Source organism: Haemaphysalis longicornis, unplaced genomic scaffold (genome assembly GCF_048455015.1).
Source record: "Haemaphysalis longicornis isolate Haplotype H1 unplaced genomic scaffold, Haemaphysalis longicornis Haplotype H1 scaffold_7, whole genome shotgun sequence".
In the NCBI taxonomy this organism is placed as follows: Eukaryota; Metazoa; Arthropoda; class Arachnida; order Ixodida; family Ixodidae; genus Haemaphysalis; species Haemaphysalis longicornis.
Window position 1 is genome coordinate 69,782,153 of NW_027526422.1, and position 19,845 is coordinate 69,801,997.

General features: G+C 47.9%; 1 protein-coding gene across 8 annotated transcripts in view; it reads right to left on the reverse strand.

The window, feature by feature from the left end:
* Positions 1-19,845, reverse strand: part of LOC144145878 (uncharacterized) — a 29,438-nt gene that overhangs the window by 6,371 nt on the left and 3,222 nt on the right. For 3 of the 8 annotated variants that reach the window (XR_013317615.1, XM_077677707.1, XM_077677709.1), the window contains exons 3-4: positions 7,457-7,651; positions 1,737-1,812 (exon numbers count right to left, since the gene is read on the reverse strand). Coding sequence is in view for 7 of the 8 variants with exons in the window: in XM_077677707.1 (XP_077533833.1) it covers positions 1,737-1,812; positions 7,457-7,651 (271 nt within the window). In the remaining variant the exon portion in view is untranslated. Of the gene's footprint in view, positions 1-1,736; positions 1,813-7,456; positions 7,652-10,763; positions 11,408-16,366; positions 16,613-19,727; positions 19,791-19,845 lie in introns of those variants that run through there. The other 5 variants (XM_077677710.1, XM_077677708.1, XM_077677706.1 and 2 more) reach the window with 5 other exon arrangements.

Sequence of the window (19,845 nt, forward strand, 5' to 3'; positions counted from 1 at the left end):
CATTTTAGACAACAGATGGAGCGCATGTTTCTTCATCCACATTGCTACGTCTTATCTCAACACCACAGCCATGCTGGCCGTGGCAAGTCAGATGAAACCAAAGCTGTCAGCAACCGCTTTGTGTGGTGGGATGTTTTGAATATTTCCACACACCTAGACATCCTAATCATCTGATAATTAGTTCGTTAAAAAACCAAATGTTAACGTGTGTGTACTCAGTAAAACTCACTACTTGAATGAGGTTATCCTGAATAAAATGTTTACATGGCCTGCAAAGCATTCTAGTCCATCAATACCATAAAAGATTTACAAGAAGGACATGCAAAAAATGAAAAAAAAAGGAGCAAAAATCAGCCATAAAGAAGAAAAAAATGCGCGCCAATCCACCCTGTGAAGGTGGTTGGAAAGCGAAGCTGTGAACGACACCCACAACGATCACCCATGCAACGTTACTTGAATTCACCCACGGGCTCCACAAAGAGTGCAAACCAAAGACAAGTGAAATGCACTTAACTACAACCTTCATTACTTCAAAGAGATATTCTTTGCTAAGGTTAAATCAATGCATGATTCATGAGCCGTGGTTGGTTGAGTTGTATTGGTGAAGCAAATGAGTGGAAATTCATTTTTATTACAAAATAAAGGAGGCTCAAACCCCGCATTAGGCGATCTCACTTCTCTTCCGTCTCTGCCGCCGCCGACGGAGGAGAAGTGACATGCCGTGCGTTGGTGTGAGCTTCCTTTAATTTTTATAACTCCTAGTGGATGCATAAGGCGCACAAACGGCCGCTGCACGTGCTGTGGGCGGAACGCACAGCGGCGCGAGAGGTCGCGTGACGCTATCACGTGGCATTCAGCAAGAATGCAGGGGGAAAACCCACAGATGTGTTCTGACGGTGCGCTGTCTGTCTCCCCTATCTCCGCGTGGGCTTGTAGCTCAATCGGTAAGATAACGGGCTCTTGTTTCGTTTCTCTATTTGTTCCAGGTTCAATTCCTGGTGGTGCCAGTAACTTCTTTTATTTGTTCATGGGAGTTTTCTGTTTCTGTTGGCACCAACGGTTGCGACAGAACATTTGGGGGGGTAAGACTTAGGGGGGGGGGGGGGGGGGGTAAACGTAAAAAGCTTCACTTTAAGACTCGGTAGTGAAAGGGTGTTAGGAAGGTTTCCAGAAGCACCGTCCATATGAATTGCCAGGAAATTCCGAGACCGAATTTTCACTAAGCGGCTGAATTCTACAAAAAAGACTCAAGGCCCCTTTACGCAAGAGAAAGGAAAGACATAATTTCTTCACTTGTCCCCGAGTCGTCTCTACACATAAATTCAAGACTGCAATGAAAATCCAGCAGCAACCTCAACTCCTGGGTTCAGGAATGCAAAACTTTCGAAGAAAAGCATGAATGCATGTGTGTAGCGGGCAAGTTACTGGGCTTTGGGAAGTTCCAATCATTCTTGTCATCTTGCTTTTCCTGTTGCAGTTGCAGCCATAGGATTTCCAACTGCTGTTCCCCGATGCCGATGCTGTAACTTCCAGCCCTTCCCAACCTCTTCCCTGCTACGTTCAAACTTCAAGGGGCAGCCAACCATCCCGCCAAACTTCCAACCATCCAAGCACACCTGCCATGTTACGAGGCCATGATGTGCAATGCCAGCAGTGTGGCTGCAACTCACAAATGCATTTACCTGCGCGACTATAGCCAGCTGCTTTGTACACGGCTCCAATTGCAGACACCTCACCTGAGAGCGACGTCAGCCGCTTCAGGCCGTGAGCGGTGGACTGCAGACGTCCCCGCACTTTTCTTGTGCACTGAATCTGAAATCACAAACCACGTAACCTGATTTACAGGGAAGCAATGAAGGGCAAAATGTGCCAAAACAGGGTACGAGCTACAAAATGCCCATCACTATAGCCCGTATTCAATAGCAAGGCACACGAGCAGGCAACCATGTGAGTGCGCCGTCAATGGTTACGTCGGGCTCCGCGGGATGGTGGTACTTGTCCGTGCTAAGCGCATGATATGGGTTGGACATTCCAAGCTCTAGCCTGCCAAATGCAATGTAATGCCTCGACTCCAATGTGAGTGCGACTAACAACAACTCTTCTGACACCACCGTTCAGAATCGGGTTGAAGCAGAGCAGAGGACGCACGCCGGCGTTTTTTTTTTTCTTCGGCGTGCGGCCTCAGTGGCACAAGCCGCGCCATGTTCGTGGCCATTTCAGTGTTGCCAAGCGAAGAAATTGACAGCTAAACTTTTCAATGAATACCACCTACAACAGGGCCAGTACAACACCGGCAAGATGTGTCAGCTACCAAGAAGGGCTTAACCCAAACAAGGGGGAAAAAAATAATGGCACCATTTACAACGCAGCCAGGCTATTCAACCAACCTCCTACTCGTGTGAAAAGCTAGTGCCCCGATCTAAACTTGAGCCTATGATACTGCGTGATGTCTTCATTCCGTGTGCAGTGATTTTTCTAAATAAGACTGCAGTGCTTCCGCAATCGTAGCATGGTGAAGGAGAAAGGCAATCATACAGCAATTCCACGACTAAATGCACCCAGTCATAAGTAATTGAGGAAAGTTTGCGGAGCTTTGTGTCCTGGTAGACGATACAGTTATGCAGTGGATGCACTACACAGAGTTTAGGTAGTGTAGGGATGACGTCTTTCGCTGCGAGGGGCCTTTCATCTTGCTCCTCACACACGGGACAAGTGGCCCGATGAGCGGGGTTACATCAGGAAGTGGCAGTCTGCACCCAACCTTCCAATGAGGAGTAGAATGACGGACAGTGGCATTATTTCCAGTGCCATGAAGAGAGATCAAGACCCAAGGAACACTATGTAGGGACTCCATTGTTTGATGGCCCATAAAGAGAATGAATAATGTTCGTTATCGGATAAATCGTTACCACTCCTCATGCGATACCCCACCCATTGAGTCCCTTGAGGTATCTGTAAATACGTAAATTAATTACGCTCTTACATGACATGCATTCATTGCAGCTTCACTCACATACATTTATCCCGAAAAATATTGCCCTATAGGCACTTTGAAAACAACATACAACTATGTTTTTTCAAAATATTTGGCATGTTATAGTGCCCCCGGCTTTGGCCTAGCAGCAAACTATGCTTCATTCACAAGGAAATTCAACAACTGTACCTAAAACTTCAATTTTCCAGCCGTATCACATGTTTCGCGACATCGGCCATGATGTAATATGGGGAAACTCGCCAAAGGATTTATGTCCCAGCCACTGATCCAGCACGACCACCCTGCTCTTCGCAACATAATTTTCTGGCACTGGCTGCTTGATTGCATTGCCTTCAATACGCAAAAGAATTTAATTTTGGTGACATTTTCCGTCCAAGTTTTTTTTTTTTTTTTCCATCGTGTTGTTTCAGCCGAAAACGACGCAGTTAATCCTTCTGTCATGTCAAAGGCCACTGTGCATGGCACTGTGCAATTTTCATTCGTGCCAGTGCAAACGACTGCAAGAAAGCGTGCGAGCCACATTGATGGCCACACTATCAGAAAGCGTGGCAGCAAAGGAAATTTCCTGTAATGCTCTCGAATACAGAAAATATGAAAACATTATTACACTTTTTTTTCTTGCATCCGAGTTTACGATCTAGTAACAGATGTCATGGGGGCGGCTAGCAGCACTGCTGTACTTTTTCTGTTACGGCACTCCATAAATGCGCCATTCAGCTGTGTTTTCTCGAGTCGGGAGTGTCGTACGCTGCATGACCTTTCCTAACCTAATCTAACCAACAGAACCAATCACTTCAAAAATCAAACAGAAAGAGGGAGATATACAGTGGAATCTCGGTCATACGAACCTCAAGGGGCGGCAAAAATATTCGTATCACACGAAAATTCGTATCATCAGAAAACGAGAAAAAATGGAAATGTGCTGCGCATGCGACAGGCAGCGGCAATATGGCGTCGGCTCTTGCCGCGAAGAGGTGCAGGTAGCTTCAGCAACCGCGTCTAATCTTTTGTTAAAACGGAGCTCAAGGTGTAAATTAAATTGCTCATGCGGGAAAGGAGCTGGCAGTATGGGAGAAGCACTATAAAATGTCATCTACGCCAAATATCCACCGCGGAGGTGGCCCAGCCAGCTGCTGCTAGCGCTCCGAAATTGCCGCAATCACAATGAGGCGCGCGTCTCCCCATTGGCGCAAGTCGTAAGGCTCCTCCCAATGCCGTTAGCGGTAACCGAGGCAGAGGCTGGCGCCTGGGTGCCGGGCTGAATCGTCAGCGCGGGCGTCAAAAGAACGCGCGCTCATCGCCGACGCGACGCGCGCACACGAACAACCGCATGCGATTCGGGCGCGTCGGCGTTTGCGCGCGCGTTCGTTTGACGCCCGCGTCGACGATTCAGCCCGGCACCCAGCCCGGCACCCAGGACGATTCAGCCCGGCCCGCCGACGATTCAGCCCAGCACCTCGCTCGTAAAATGACGCGCGACGCGCGCGGCAGTGGGAGGAGCCTGCCGACCTGCGCCAACGGGGAGGCACACTCTTCATGGCGGCAGTTTAATGCAACGTTTCTAGTAACCTTGGTTTAATGCGCTCCGGACAGCCCGCTGGCTCCGCCGGAGATGTTTAGGCTTACCACGGTGGCGGATATTTGATAGGCACTTTCCCTAGCCGCGCGGACGATGCTTTACAGTGTCGTTTTCGGACACATTATCAGCTCCCTTACTTCATAAGCAACTTCTTTTGTTACTTTTAAGAGCGGTCAGAAGCGGTCGGTCGAGCTACCCGCCCTACTTCGCGGCCGTTGACGCCACCATGTTGCCGCGGCTTACCGCGCCGCGTGCCGCATGCGGGTGGTATTCGCGGTGGCGTCAGCGCGCCTGTGGCGTGCGCGGCGCGTTTTCGTGAGCAGAAAACGTTCCATGTGGTTCACGCTTAATGATTTTGTGTCTCCGTGCGACCAAGGCCACGCGGCCGCACAAACACTCCCGCCTCCCGTCCACGCCGCAGTCATCTGCTCTAGGCTCGCGTGTTCGTATCACCCGCACCGGGTGATAAATGCGAACGGATCATCCGAATTTTTTTACATTGCGTACAATGCATTTTGGCCGGGGAATTTTGAAAATTCGTATCACAACGAAATTCGTATCAACCGAATTCGTATCACCGAGATTCCACTGTATATATATATATAAAACACACTGCTTGAGATGCAAACGAACTTGCTTTTTCTGTACAGTTAAACATGGATGTAACGAACCTCTATGCAACGAATTCCTGGTTTAACAAAGTTCTTCAATGTGTTTGCGACTCTTATGTAACTAAACATTGCAGCAGCGAACCTTGATGTAACGAAGTTGGCGAGCTGATCAGTCATTGCTTTTTTTTTTTACTTTTACTCAAAAATCGCCTGGAGAAATGAACTAATTTAGCGAACACTACCACTACCGTATGGAGCCAGCACCAATGCAAATGTCTGGAATTGCCTAAACACAGCACAACTCACGCTGTTTTCCTTCACTGATTTCTAGCATTTTGGCGTCGTTTCTGTGTCATTCCCACGAGCCTTAGCTCGAAACCTGCACATAATGAAAAATTGCGAACTTTTGTCAACTTTGTTACATCCAGGTTTAACTGTATCATTAAGCAAAGACTTACCCCCTCCACCATTTGTACCACACACCCTGAACAGTGCCAACTCAGCCTCAAAAATACACGAGTGCTGTCAGACACAAACTCCAAACACTACAGTTTTTAAAAGGTTGGCACAAGATGTAATAACGCAATTAGACCCAAAATTGCAAATTTAAGCTTGGGTCTAAGAGGCATTACCAAATCTCCCGCAACCTCCAACACCCAGTGTCACACCTGCTTTTCACAGCTCACGGTGAGAGCAGCGTATCTTGATTTTTACCCAACTGGCCAACCCGCCACCCTTCACTGACTAGCCAGAGACAGTGTTCTTTACTAATTACTGCACACTTTCAGTTGCGGTTTCGTCTACATGAAGCCATCACTAGGATTCAGATTATACAGTTCATCACTCCAGAGCTACAGCTGGCCATGAGGTTCGCCGTAGTGCAGGGCTCTCGAATTAATTTCAACCACCTGGGGTCTTTAAAGGGACCATGCAGACAAAATGAAAGCTTGGTTCATTCGAAAGATTGCCTCGTTAGAATAACACTGGCACCACTTTAACCACAAACTTCACTCAAATCAGCAACATAATTAAGAAAAGAGAATGGCAACGCAACCCACCAGCTTACTTCCCGCACTAGGACCTATGATGTATTTTGGGCAGCTGTAAGATTGGCTGAAGCCGGCAAAGGCAAGTTAGGCGCGGCTTATAAGCTTGCAGAATGAGCTTTTTTTGCTTAAATTTAATGCATATTCATTTCATAGCAGTAAGATTGGTGGGGTAAACAGTGGAAGTTATGAAAGTAACGTAAACCTAGAAGCACTAGTGCATACTGCTGTTCATACTACATGCACTACGATTGTTATAACTGCACAGCAGTCCGACGCTTTGGGGTTGCCTCACACAACACTGGCTGATTGGCGTAAACAACACAGTCTTACGTGACCCTGTTCGTCAAGCATACCCAATGTTTCATGACACGATTACTACCTACAGTAACAAAAACAAGCCAGGTGCAAATGTGGTCAGGAGCAAAGTGAGGGCGGACAGCAGTCCTCAGTGGTATGGTAACGCCATCTAGAAGGACTGACGGTAAAGAAAGCATTCCGCAGTCCACTGCAGACTAAACAGCTCACTAACATTTACTTGAAAACCTGTCCTGGTTATGTCATCGCAGACGTTACGAAACACACAATTTGGTGGGCGATTCAATTTTAACTTCAACTGATTAATTTCTCAGTGAATAAAGCATTGTTTGCTGCTGGACAAGCACTAGGGGCACTAAAAAACACCAATTTTTTCTAATAATTGATGTAATTGATTGTGGGGTTTAACGCGCCAATGCAACGCAGATGACGAGGCGTGCCATAGTGGAGGGCTCCGGATTAATTTTGACCACCTGGGGATCTCTAACATGCACTCGAAATCTCAAACACATGGGCGTTTTTGCTTTTCGCTTACATCAGAAAAGTGGCCGCCGCGGTCGGGAATCGAACCCGCGTCCTCATGCTCAGCAGCACAACGCCTTAGCCACTGAGTCACCGCGGCGGTCTTTCAAATAAAACGAACTTGTATTTTGTCTGCATGGTCCCTTTAAATGTGAGCTGACATGCGCCATCAAGTTCTCATACCAACAGCTAAGGTACAGTTCCATTCAACACACACGTTCCTACAACAGAAAACCACAACCGACTCCTACTTTTGCAAGGCATTGCGCTTGAACTCGGTGCTTTGTAATCAAAGTTTGGTCTCACAGCTGTGCTTTTCATGAGTCACTTGGAAAAAAAAACAGCAATGATTTGTTTTTGTAAGTAAACAGTAAAGAGCACTCACTAGCTGGTATCCTCCTTTCTTGTTGCGTCTGCACTCCTACACCTCTTGATTTGGGCTTAAAGTCTGCCTGTGAGGTCTTGGACTCCGCTGGAACTCCGCACTGCGATAGTGAGCTGCTTTTCCCGGCTAAACGCGATGCCCAAGTTATACTGCTCGCATGCTCGGCGGCAGAGGAAGATTTCAACAGCCATGAACCTGAGGACAAGACAAAAATAAAACCCCATGACATACGAACCCAAGGAGGTCGTTAACATTAACGTTACTCATGAACCTCTCCTCCTGAAACTAAATCAATTAAACACTTACCCAAATGTGCTTGGTTGGATTAAGTACTTTTATTTTTAACAGGTCACAATATACCACTGCTAACAAGTGTTCTTTCGATAACTTTGCCGTAATATCAGGCGTGCCACAGGGCTCTGTGTTAGGTCCCTTGTTATTTTGTATTTATATAAACGACCTTCCTAACGGCGTTAAGTTTTTAACCATTAGATTATTTGTTGGCAATTGTGAGCTGTATACTAAAATCGCAAATTAAATTGATTCTATCAAACTTCTGAGTAACCTAGATAACGTGCCTCTTTGGTGTCATGATTGGCAAATGAAACAAAATGTAAAAGCACGCGTGTATCCAGAAATCCTTCAGCTTTTATCTTTTTAATGATACCCCTTAACCATCAGTGCACTCGTATAAGTATCTTGGGCTTAATTATTACTAACAATCTTTCCTGGCAGAAACACGTCGAATACGTTACGAAACTTTTCTTCTGTACCCATGTCAGTAAAACTAAATGTTTACAAAACGTTGGTATGCTCTAAACTGGAATATGCATGCGCCATCTGGGACAGTGGTCAAGTCATGCTTCCTCTCACTCTTGAAGCCATTCAAAATCGCACAACCCGTTTCATTGTGTGTAGTACTTTGAACCTAACAGACTTATCGTTCCGTCAATATTGCTCTTGCCTTTCTCTTTTAGGGGCGAAGCTTCTTAAGTCATGGGTCTGTCCATCCCTTGTGTCTCGTGGTACGTGACCGCCGCATGCTTTCGGAGATGTCGCAAAGTGGGCCGCGTTGCGCGCGCAAGAATTGGCTGCAACCGGCAGCGCAAACTCGGCACCGGGAGCGCGAGCTTGTCTGTGTTCGCCAACGGAGGCACGAGCGCACGTGCACTGCGAGGGGGAGATCACGCAAGAGATCATGCCACGAACGCAGGCAGTCGTTCTCGGAGATCGAACGAGACGCAAGGACCTTTGCTCGTTTCCTCTCGTCTTGTTCGGGCACAAGTTCGCCCTAAATAAAAGTTCTTTCTTTACCGTTGTGTCCCATCCTACGTGACAAATTGTGGTGGAGGTGCGGGGTAGTCCTCGATGGCGCGGGGTCTTTCACCAGGTCAGGGCCTGGGAGCATTGACTCCGAAAATAAAAGTTGATTTGTACAATGTACGCACACAGTCTTACGTCTTTCTTAATGATGTAATGGGCGAACTTTCACGGGAGAGTTACGGTTACCGATGATCTCCCCCTCTCGAGCTTCGCCCACTTATCATCATTCATTCCGTGGATATGGCGTGATTTTTTTTTCACATAATTTATCGTTATAATCCATCTTTACAAGAGCAGCTTCTCCCTCTCCCTCCTACGCTTCACCTCGTTTCAATCATCATTTTAAAGTAGGTGTACCATTTTGCCGAACAAACCACAACAGTGACTCCTTCATTACAACACGCAAAGGCTGGAACTGCCTTTCCGTTGCCACCGCATCCGTCGCCGACACTGTGAAGTTCAAACTCACCATTTCGCAACAATTGTAGCATTTTGATCACTTTTTGTTGTATAACCCCTACTTCTTTCTGTAAAACCTTTGGGCATGGAAAGTATTGAAATAAATAAATAAATTTATGTTACTATATCCAATGTTCTGTATTCAGAGCATATATCGAGGTCTGGTATGGACCGAGGTCTAGCATGGGCTCTGAAGGGATGCTTGAGCCTCCCCTGTTGTCAAAAAGAAGGGGTCTCAGCCCTCATGGACTTGGCACGATTAGTAGACATATCACGGCTCTAAAACAAACAACAAAGCAGTTGCTGGGGTGTCCTACAGCACGAAGCTCCGTACAAATGAGTCGATTTGCCAGAACGTATCACACGTCTGCTACGGCCATATACTTAATTGCCGATGCCCCTTGTTGCCTTCTGCTTGTAACTTGTAACTGACATATCACTACCATTAGAATCGGGTAGTGTGTATTTTACTGGCAGCCAATAGAAACACATCAAGGAATTTCTTCTGGAAGTTTCCAGTGATTGACTAAGAACGCCACCTGGAGCATCCTTGGAACAGGTACTCCGCAGAAACCTGCTTTGCTTGTTGATCCCATAATACACAATTTCAACCAAAAGGACAAAAGTTTGAATCCTGAGCAGGCGGACCTTTTTTTTCTCACTGTTTGCAGAATTTGTTAGTGAATTATCACACACTTATCAGTGAATTATTCTGCAGTCAGGTTATTTCTACAATAATCATATCGACACATACGAGTTCTACTGGGTTGTGTTTACGATAGACTGTGTTTGGTATAGTTGGCCTTAAGTTCAGAGACGTTGGGTTGGGTTAGGTTAGCTTATGATAGGTTAGGCTACTTATTGCCCTCATTTTTGCCACCGCTGGCCGTGAGAACAAGACGCTTATTTTCAAGGGAAATGTTGCGGTTTAGGTCAGTGGCGCCCTCCTTCGGAGCGCATGTGCACTAGGTGCGCTCCTGAGTTGGAAAGTGTGTAATAGAAGTCGTTGAACAACACATATGATTAGAATTATCCAATCACGTGTGTACACATGTCGTCATGGTCGTCGTGAATAAGTAGCCGCTTGTTGGCTCAGACAGTTGTTGGGCTTCAGCAGATACGGACTCGCACTCCCTGTTCATGCTGCTGGACTTGTGCGGACGTACGTCGCGCCAGCTCCAGGCACTGGGCCATTGTCGTCGGTCACCGCCCGCGACACAGCAATTTTCACGTGGTTTTCTAAGCCAATGAGAGGCTAGTGCTGCAGCTACCGGCAGATGTAACTTGTTACTGGCACATTACTATCATTAGAATTTTGCTGCTCCTGTGAGGAGGAAGCGATTTCATTCCTATGTCCATTGTATTAAGGCACTTGCAAGTGCAGTTGGAGTGCCACGCAGAGGGTATCCAAGCAAATAACAACCTTAAATGTTACATTATGCAAGATATGCTTGAAGTGAATACAGAGTGGTTAATTAAAATAAATGATGGTTGATTCAAGGCAGTTGAAAGAGCCAGGTCTGACCTCTGTGAGAAAATGCAACCCCCACACAGCGTGAAACATGTTGAAACAGCGGATACGGTATGCACACACATTTAGCGGCCAGGTCGTAAACGTCTCTCTCGAAGCGGCCACCAACACCCTCGGCCAACGCTTGCCTCCACGTACGCTTGCCTAGCGTTTCTTTCTTTCGAAGTTCGGGGTTGCCTTTTCGCAGCTGGCGTTTCGCTTGAGCTGCCTTCTTTCGAAGCTCGGGGTTCGCCTGCATCCGCAGACGCCTGGCTTCCGTATCCTTGCGTATCAGCGCGGGATTCGCTTGCCTTCGCCGTCGCTGAGCTTCTGTTGCTTTCTGGCGATGCAGTTCGGGATTCGCTTGCCTCTGCCGCCGCTTGGCTTCTGTTGCTTTCTTGCGTACTTCTGGGTTAGCCTCCCGCCGCTGACGTTTAGCTGCCGATTCCTTTGCGCGAACCGCCGAATTTGCGCGGCGACGGCGTTGCCGTTCTCGGGCGAGCGCCCGTTGACGTTCGAGACGAGCGGAATCCATGGCGTGAAAGGATCACGACCTTTCCTCCATGATCACGACCAACTATTATAGACTTCAGATGCTGCGGACCGCACTGGAAGATGCGTCGGACTTGCCCGCCTGGCGCCTGCTTTGCCTCCATGCCGCCCACCAAGTGGCCCAAGTCCCAGCACCGCCGGTGCTGCCGTCGAAGGGATAATTTTCGCCGCTGCAAGCGGCATGGCGCCAGTGGCGTTAGTTATGCCCAGTCGTCGCCGTCGACGCCTCTGGCCGCCACTTCCCGCCCTGAACCAGTCATTATCCTCACCGATTCGCAGACGGCCTGCCGAGACTACCAGATTGATCGCACTTCTTTATCAGCCCTACTCATCCTTAAAAACTGCTCCACAACCCGATATCCTCATCGGCTGGGCTCCTTGGACACGCCGCCATCCCCGGCAATGAAGCGGCTCAAGGCGCGGCTCGCGATTTGGTACACCGATGGTGGCCAATGTCTGCCCCCTTAAGATCAACTCCACCAACTGAGTGGCTACACAGATTCTCGCCCATTACAGGCAAACTCTCCGCAGCCTCCCACCGCCACACTGGTGCCTCTCCAGAGAGGAATTGCTCCAGACGAATACTTACCCACATCCCGCAACTTCCCCACCCAACAACCTTTCCAATGCGCTTTCTGTCCCAAGTCTGGCACCCTCTACTATATAATATGGGAGTGCCACTTCGCAACCCCACCTTCGAGCAATGAAGGGCTTTGCAAGTTGGGCGAGTTGGTACGTATTCATACTTAATCACAGCGCGAAGGACGGGAAAGACAGAAGACTAACAACTGGACAGGCGCTGTCTAGTTGTTAATCTTCTGTCTGTCCCGTCCTTCGCGCTGTGATTAAGGAAGGAAGGAAGGAAGGAATAGTACAGGAAAGGCAGGGAGGTTAACCAGAATACTGTCCGGTTGGCTACCTTACTCAGGGGGGAGGGGATACGGGAAATGAAAGGGAAAGAAAGGACAGCGGTACATATTAAAGGAGAAAATGAAAGAAAGAATTTCTCCCACCTCCCCTCGCGGGAACCCCTGTGTACATGCGACGCATAAGGGTTCCGTTGTTTCCGTTAGGTTGATTCTCCCATCGCGTGAAACGTGCCGTGAACCCCCTGCCGCGGCTATGACGCAACACAATCCTTAATCCAATCCAATTCAATCCAAGCCAATCGAATCCAATCCAATGCCCCTCGCGAGAGAGTGTTCGCTATCGGAGAGGAGAGGGGGTGAGGGGCGGAGAGCGCAGCTCGCGCGGCGAGGAGAATGGGGGAGGGGTGTGGACGGACAACAACGCCGTATGGAGGGACAAGGCGAGTGAATGAGATGCAGTCACATCTAAAAGTAGAAAAAACAGAAGGCGTGACCAGGCAACTAGAAAGGCGGTACAAACAACGCACACAACCAGAAAATGGACAAAACTAATACGGTCCACTGATAAAGTTGGCAAACTAAGGGCAATCGTTCAGACAGGCCCGTGTCCTTCAAAAAAATTACCCCACCTTCCCGCGAGGGGAACCCTGTGGAGATGCGACGCATCTTGGAGGTTCACTTGGTGTTTCCGTAATTGGGTTAATTCTCTAATTGCGTGAAACGAGTGAGGAACGCGTATGATGTATTCTTTATTTAACACGCGGCGTAACGTTAACGATGACGGCCTTGTGGTCGCTGAAGTGTACGGGTAGTGGCTGGTGAATTAACGGGACCACCGTGCAATTTGCAGCGAAGATCAAGTCTATGCACGTGCCCGAAATCGGAACGCCGGTGCTGGAACGACTGCGGCTATGACGCAACGTGGCGCGGCTGTGACGCAACACAATCCACTTCAATCCAATCCAAATCCAATCCAAGCCAACCCAACCCAACTTAATCGAATCCAATCCAATGCCCCTCACCATACCCTCGCGAGAGAGAGCTCGCGCGGCGAGGAGAATGGGGGAGGGGTGTGGACGGACAACAACAACGCCGTATGGAGGGACACGGCGAGTGAATGAGATGCAGTCGCATCTAAAAGAGCAGTAAGGCTTTTATAGCCTTTTAAGTATGAATGAAGGGCTTCCCTGGCCAGCCTGCAGACCCGGATATCCAGCTCGAACTGGTAACCGGTATCCCGAGGCCCACACATCAGCCTCTGCTCGATAAATAAAAATATTTATTTTCTCTCTCTCTGTGTCTCCCTCTCTCTTGAACAAAACAGGAAGGATTCGTGGTGAGGTGTGATTGATGAATGCGGCAGTATACTGTGTATTCGCTAGCAGTAGCACAATTAACCACGGGTTGATCGTCCGCAGCTGAGTCGGCACCCGACGGAGTCATGGCCTAGGCTCCTTTGTGGTGTATAATCAGGTATAATGTAAACTTTCCGGACTGATGTCACTTTTCGCTGTTTTCAGCTTAGATATGAAACTCCATGGTTTCAAGCTGTGTGTAATGGATTAAACCAACATCACGAGGCCCAGTTCTCAGAGGCCTATAAACATATATATGAGCACGCAACGCCGAGGTTAAACTAGAACTGGAAAGTTCAGCCATTCACCCAAGCTGCGCAAATTTTGCTGCGGACGGGACGGCCAAGCAGAGCAGGGTGAAAAAGACAGCTTAAAAATCTGCCTCAAAAAGAAAAAAAAAAAGCGCGGAAAGTGCACCGTGGTGCATCTGAACTAACCGTTCATTTACTGTTCATGCCTGTCAAAAAATGCTTCGAAAAGATACCACACCTGTCTAAGCCTTTAGTTCCGCGTTACCAGCAAAAAATAGAAAGAAAAAAAATCCCGGACCATCTCCACTAACGTGAAACCGGCAGGGGAGGGGCGAAGCACGAATTGTGTAAGTATTTTTGGCGCCTTGGCCTTTTTGCCCACGGAGATGAAGCCGTTGAGGGGTAGAGGTATACAACTTTGCTGTAAAAGTCTCGTGTCTTTGAAGCACGCAGCGTTCCAGCGCGAGGCGTTTGAAAAAGAGTACGCCGGTGGCGTATAGGCGTTTCCTAGTCAGCACAGTCAAGCGACGCATGGCGCCATCTAGGGCATGTTTGAAGTTATGTCCACGTGCTCAACGTGCTTGCGGTCCTCAATTTAATCGCTTAGAAGGGGCTGCATCTTTTAGATGCGTGCGTTTGCTTGCCTGAGTTTTGAAATGGTGCCGACCTTTGTTAGACTGACATGCTTACCCTTTACTGTGTGTTAGTGTTTATATTGTGTTAATTGTCTTGTCTGAGTTTTTTTTTTTTTTCTAAAATTTCCATGTGTGGTAGTTCCGCTCCTGCGAAGCAAATTTCCGAACTCGGGTTCAAATCCCGTTGCTGCTTTTTTTTCTTTTCCAAGGGTTTGTCATATTTGAATATTACATTTGTTATCGCGCAATAATCTATTTATGGCATCTTTATGCATTATAAATGGGATTTCAGGTATTTTAGATGCCTTTTGGTCAGTTTCAGCTACTGCTTCTTGTACGTTTACGCGTCCCGGTGTTTTAATACCGTGACTACTTGAAACGACGCTTCTATCAGTGATGATGATGAGGAGGAGTTTTGTCTTTTTTATAGTAGTCTTTTTTATTCACCGAAATTTCGGAAAACCAAAAATACAACTAGACAAATATGATCAACTGGACTTTTTCTACGAACTGAGGGGTTTTCTTGAGGGTATAAATTTAACAGTGAAGGGGGGGTCAGGAGATACGGTCATCCCCTCTAGATCTACAAATGTTTATCGCAAACCACAAATTTGCACGTTATTGGTTGTTCCAAAGCATGATTTGACTGCCATAGCGTGACTATTGAACGCTGTGCCGAACAGCACATAAATACTAATATCAATATAGTAACCCTTAAGCGCTAACCACATGCAGCGATTTTTCCAGCGACGCGACGAGCGACGCGACTAGGATCCGCAGTCGCCGAACCGAAGTCGCTCGCCGAGGCAACCACATGACAGCGACCGCTCGAGCGACTGAGCATGCGACTGAGGATGGCGATTTCAATGTTTCCGCACTGCGCATAGTAACGCGCTTGGTACGCTGGATGTTTGCAAACATTTTTTTTGTTCATTTGTCATAAAAAGCATGACTAAAAAGTATTACGCCTTTCTACCTTGCTTTTTGCACTTCATTGCATCTCTAGCGATAGCGCACGCTTTTCCTTCTGCGCCTCGTTTCTCGGCTCCAACATGAACGCCGTTTTTCCCACACGGGTCTCACCCAGTGTGAGCGGGAGCCTTCCTGCTTCTGCTTCAGCGTGTACTCAAGCTTTGCCACGCAAAGCTTTCTTTGCCGCTGCACCGCAAACGTTGTCTGCGTGGATCTTCCCCCCGTTGCCCCCGTTCTCTTTAAACCGGAGGTTGCGTGCTTACGTAGGGGCTCCCCTATTGGCTAGTCGCTGAGGCAACTTCCGGGAGGCGAGCGACTGTTTCTGGCGGCCCAGAACATGGAGGGCCCAGAACCGAGCGATTCGATGAGCGACTTGGTGCGCGGCGAAAAGTAGTTCGTCGCTAGTCGCGTCGCGCCCCAAGTCGCTCGCAAAATCGCTCCATGTGGTTGGGGCTTTAAACCTAGTTTGCAAAAATTTCGCGCACATTAGAGGGAAAAAAATTTAAAAGTAAGATCAAACACAACTGCACCGGTGGGAATCGAACCTCTATCTTTGGCGCGTGAAGCGGGTGTTCTACCACTGCGCCACATCTTGGAAGTCTTGCTATCGCAGCGCCCCTAACGAATGTTGTCCGTTTTTTGCTTTACCTTCGACTTCGACTATGTGCTCTAACTATGGTGATTCCTAGCAAACGTGAGGTCGATGCAGGACCGCTGGCGAGTGGACGGCACTTGGAGTTGGTGTCACAATGCAATCCTAACCTCTCCAGCATGAAATCGAGAAACTACTTCTCGTTTGGTTTCGATATATCGATGTTGAAGTTTCCCACAGCGATCAACGATGTGGGTTTATCACTCACACCTCTAAGAGAAGTAAGCATTCATAAACCCTTCAATGTACCTCTTTGGAGTTTCCGGCGAGACGTAGTAGACTGACGACGAAATGGCGATCGAGAAAATCGCGTTCGAATGTTCAATGCGCACCTGTGAATTCTTTGTCTTTCCTGGCAGCGTGGTACCGGCGCATTCTCGCGGCATTGTCAATGCGGCGTTGTTGAGCGTCGGCTTGACGGATAATCCTTCGGCGCTTCGCCTCGGCTTCCCGTTCCTGGTCGGTTCGCGATTCTCTACGGCGACGTTGATTCTGCCTATTGCGCTCACGGCGTAGTTCATCCACTGCTTTCTGTTCTTCCACGGAGCGAACGACTCGTGGCCGTCCCATGGCTTGCAGGTTCCGCACTGCGCATAGTAACGCGCAGGTTCCGCACATCATTAACTCAATGGTGAAAACGCTTTGGTCATGTGACTAAAGCGCTGGAAAGGCTAGCAATTGGGGGAGAGTGCCCCGAGTAGAAGGAAAGGGCTTGGTTGGCCGCTCGGGGCTAAGGTATTGGGCTGATATGTTTGGCGTTGACACTTGTGAAAGAGGGGTCGGCGGTGGCGAAAAGGAAGGCCAGAGCTGCGCAGAGTAAAGCGGCTTCACCGGAATAAAAACGGGGGTGGGGGGATATACTGCTTTGAAGTAAAAAAAGCTTGCACAATGGTGAAACCATTTACCCTCAGAACCGTTTACCTTAATCGACCAGATTTAGGGGAAATCCCTAAGGCGAAGCAAGTTTCTACGAAGTTTCTTCAACTACGAAGTTTCTGAGAAAGCTGTACGGCTTTCCTTTGTAGCCGTGCGGCTGCATTGAGGTAACTCCACCTTGAAGATTTCCCCTAAATCTGGTCAATTAACACGTCCATCACTTCGAGTTGTTGATCAATTCGCTCTCGCGCTACAAATTTACTGCTAGCCTCCTGGTTACCTTTTTTTTTTTTTTTTTTTTTTTCAGTTGGTAGAGCGACCGCTCTGGTTGAGCGGTGCTCCCGGGTTCAAATCCTGAACCAGGACGAATTTTTCTTCAACTGTGAAGTTTCTGAGAAAGCTGTACACCTTTCCTTTGTAGCCGTACGGCTGCACTGAAGTGGATGTCAATCTTTCCTTCGTAGAAACTTACTCCACCTTGGGGATTTCCCCTAATTCTGGTCGACTAACACCTGTCCATCACTTCGAGTTCACTACAAACTGCTAGCCCCCTGGTTAGCTCAGTTGCTAGAGCGACTGCTCCGGTTAAGCGATGATCCCGGGTTTGAATCCTGGACCAGAACGAATTTTAAAGCAAAGCTTCCTCTACCTGCCAAAGGTTCTTTCGTGGCATGCGGGGCAAGAAACTCCCGACGTGGCTAGGGATGGGGAGGGCGCTTTTCACTCATGGAGAACAGTGTAGATGGCGGGCAACAGGGGCTGCTCAAGCCGCCCCTGAACCCTCCTTCCAGAGCTTGTATTACGGCAGACGAAACAAAACAAGGGAAAGTCGGCAGTAATAAGCAATGCAATCCATTCGTTGTCTATTAAAGCTGTAAGTTGTATGAAACCTATAGGAAAGACTAAAAGGGGGCGCTAAGCAGACGAAGACGAAGTAAGACACAAACACCACATACAGGCGCCAACTTCCAACTGTTTATTCATGAAAAACACACTTACTTATATACAGGCCAAGAGTACACAATCGAGATTACTGCCATGAAAGAACATTTGAAGACGGCTAGCATATAAAATAGTAACATCATGACGACACAACACACGCACTACTGATACAGCATACACATAATCATGACGACTAACACACATTCTACTCTGGGTGCTTATAAGCTGTTTTTAATAAAAGACAGCTCTTTATCACTAAGTGATAGCAGTCATCCCCCGCTTTTTTGATGAAGTAAGCCTCGATAATCTCCCTTTCCGTCTTGTTCCCTGCTTTTTTCAAGAAGGTCGTCTGGTCCAGAAATGGCGTGCACCCGCATCGCTTGCAGTGATCCGCCAAGTGCCCGCCGCTGTTGCTGCTAACAGCCAACCGGTGCTCTCTTGCCCGGTCGTTGAAGCAGCGGCCCGTTTGGCCAATGTACACCTTCCCGCATTTCAACGGGATACTGTACACGACTTTGCTGGCACAATCTGTGTAGCGGGTAGCGTGCTTCTTGGTGCACGTTGCTGCTGGCTTACTTGCCATCAAAGAGCAAATCTTAGCCAGCTTGCATGGGGCCGAGAATACAACACGCACATTGTATCTGGCCGCGACCTTCTTGATGACTCAATTCAGTTTCTGGACCTTAAACTTAGCTTCACGAAGGCACATGTTTGCTGGATGTATAGCCCAAGAACCAAGAAAAGCCTTTTACCTTTCGACAGCGCACATTCTAAACTGATCAAGAGGGGGATGGCTAACACATGCCTCAATTCGGCCTTATCCAAGTCGTGTGAGCATAATTTGGTTATGGGTTTCAGTAACCAGCTCAGTCGCCTACAAGAAGCTCGATTCTCTCCCACCATCATTAAGAATGTGTGTGAAAGCCTTTTGCAGAGGCTAAAACATGGCAGAAAGATGCACAAGTAAAAAGAAAACATGAAAGTGCACGTTATACCATACATGCATAAACTTTTGCAAAATATCAAGAAGGTCGCGGCCAGATACAATGTGCGTATTGTATTCTCGGCCCCATGCAAGCTGGCTAAGATTTGCTCTTTGATAGCAAGTAAGCCAGCAGCAACGTGCACCAAGAAGCACGCTACCCGCTACACAGATTGTGCCAGCAAAGTCGTGTACAGTATCCTGTTGAAATGCGGGAAGGTGTACATTGGCCAAACGGGCCGCTGCTTCAACGACCGGGCAAGAGAGCACCGGTTGGCTGTTAGCAGCAACAGCGGTGGGCACTTGGCGGATCACTGCAAGCGATGCGGGTGCACGCCATTTCTGGACCAGACGACCTTCTTGAAAAAAGCAGGGAACAAGACGGAAAGGGAGATTATCGAGGCTTACTTCATCAAAAAAGCGGGGGATGACTGCGTCAGCACGCCGTCACTATCACTTAGTGATAAAGAGCTGTCTTTTATTAAAAACAGCTTATAAGCACCCAGAGTAGAATGTGTGTTAGTCGTCATGATTATGCGTATGCTGTATCAGTAGTGCGTGTGTTGCGTTGTCATGATGTTACTATTTTATATGATAGCCGTCAGCAAATGTTCTTTCATGGCAGTAATCTCGATTGTGTACTCTTGGCCTGTATATAAGTAAGCGTGTTTTTCATGAATAAACAGTTGGAAGTTGGCGCCTGTATGTGGTGTTTGTGTCTTACTTCGTCTTCGTCTGCTTAGCGCCCCCTTTTAGTCTTTCCTATAAGCATGAACCAACTAACTCAACAAGTTTTGTTATGTATGAAACCGTAGTCAAAGTTCTACATTTCTTTGAATAAAATAATTTCCTTTTGAAACGCTACGTTCACTCTCAGCTCAAAAGTGGCATACTCTGCTTGTTCCTGGAAGATGCACGTGCAGAGCGGGCTGTCAATCCTAGAGCTCTCATCAAGTCTGGCTTGCAGAGCGGGCTGTCAATCCTAGAGCTCTCATCAAGTCTGGCTTGTCA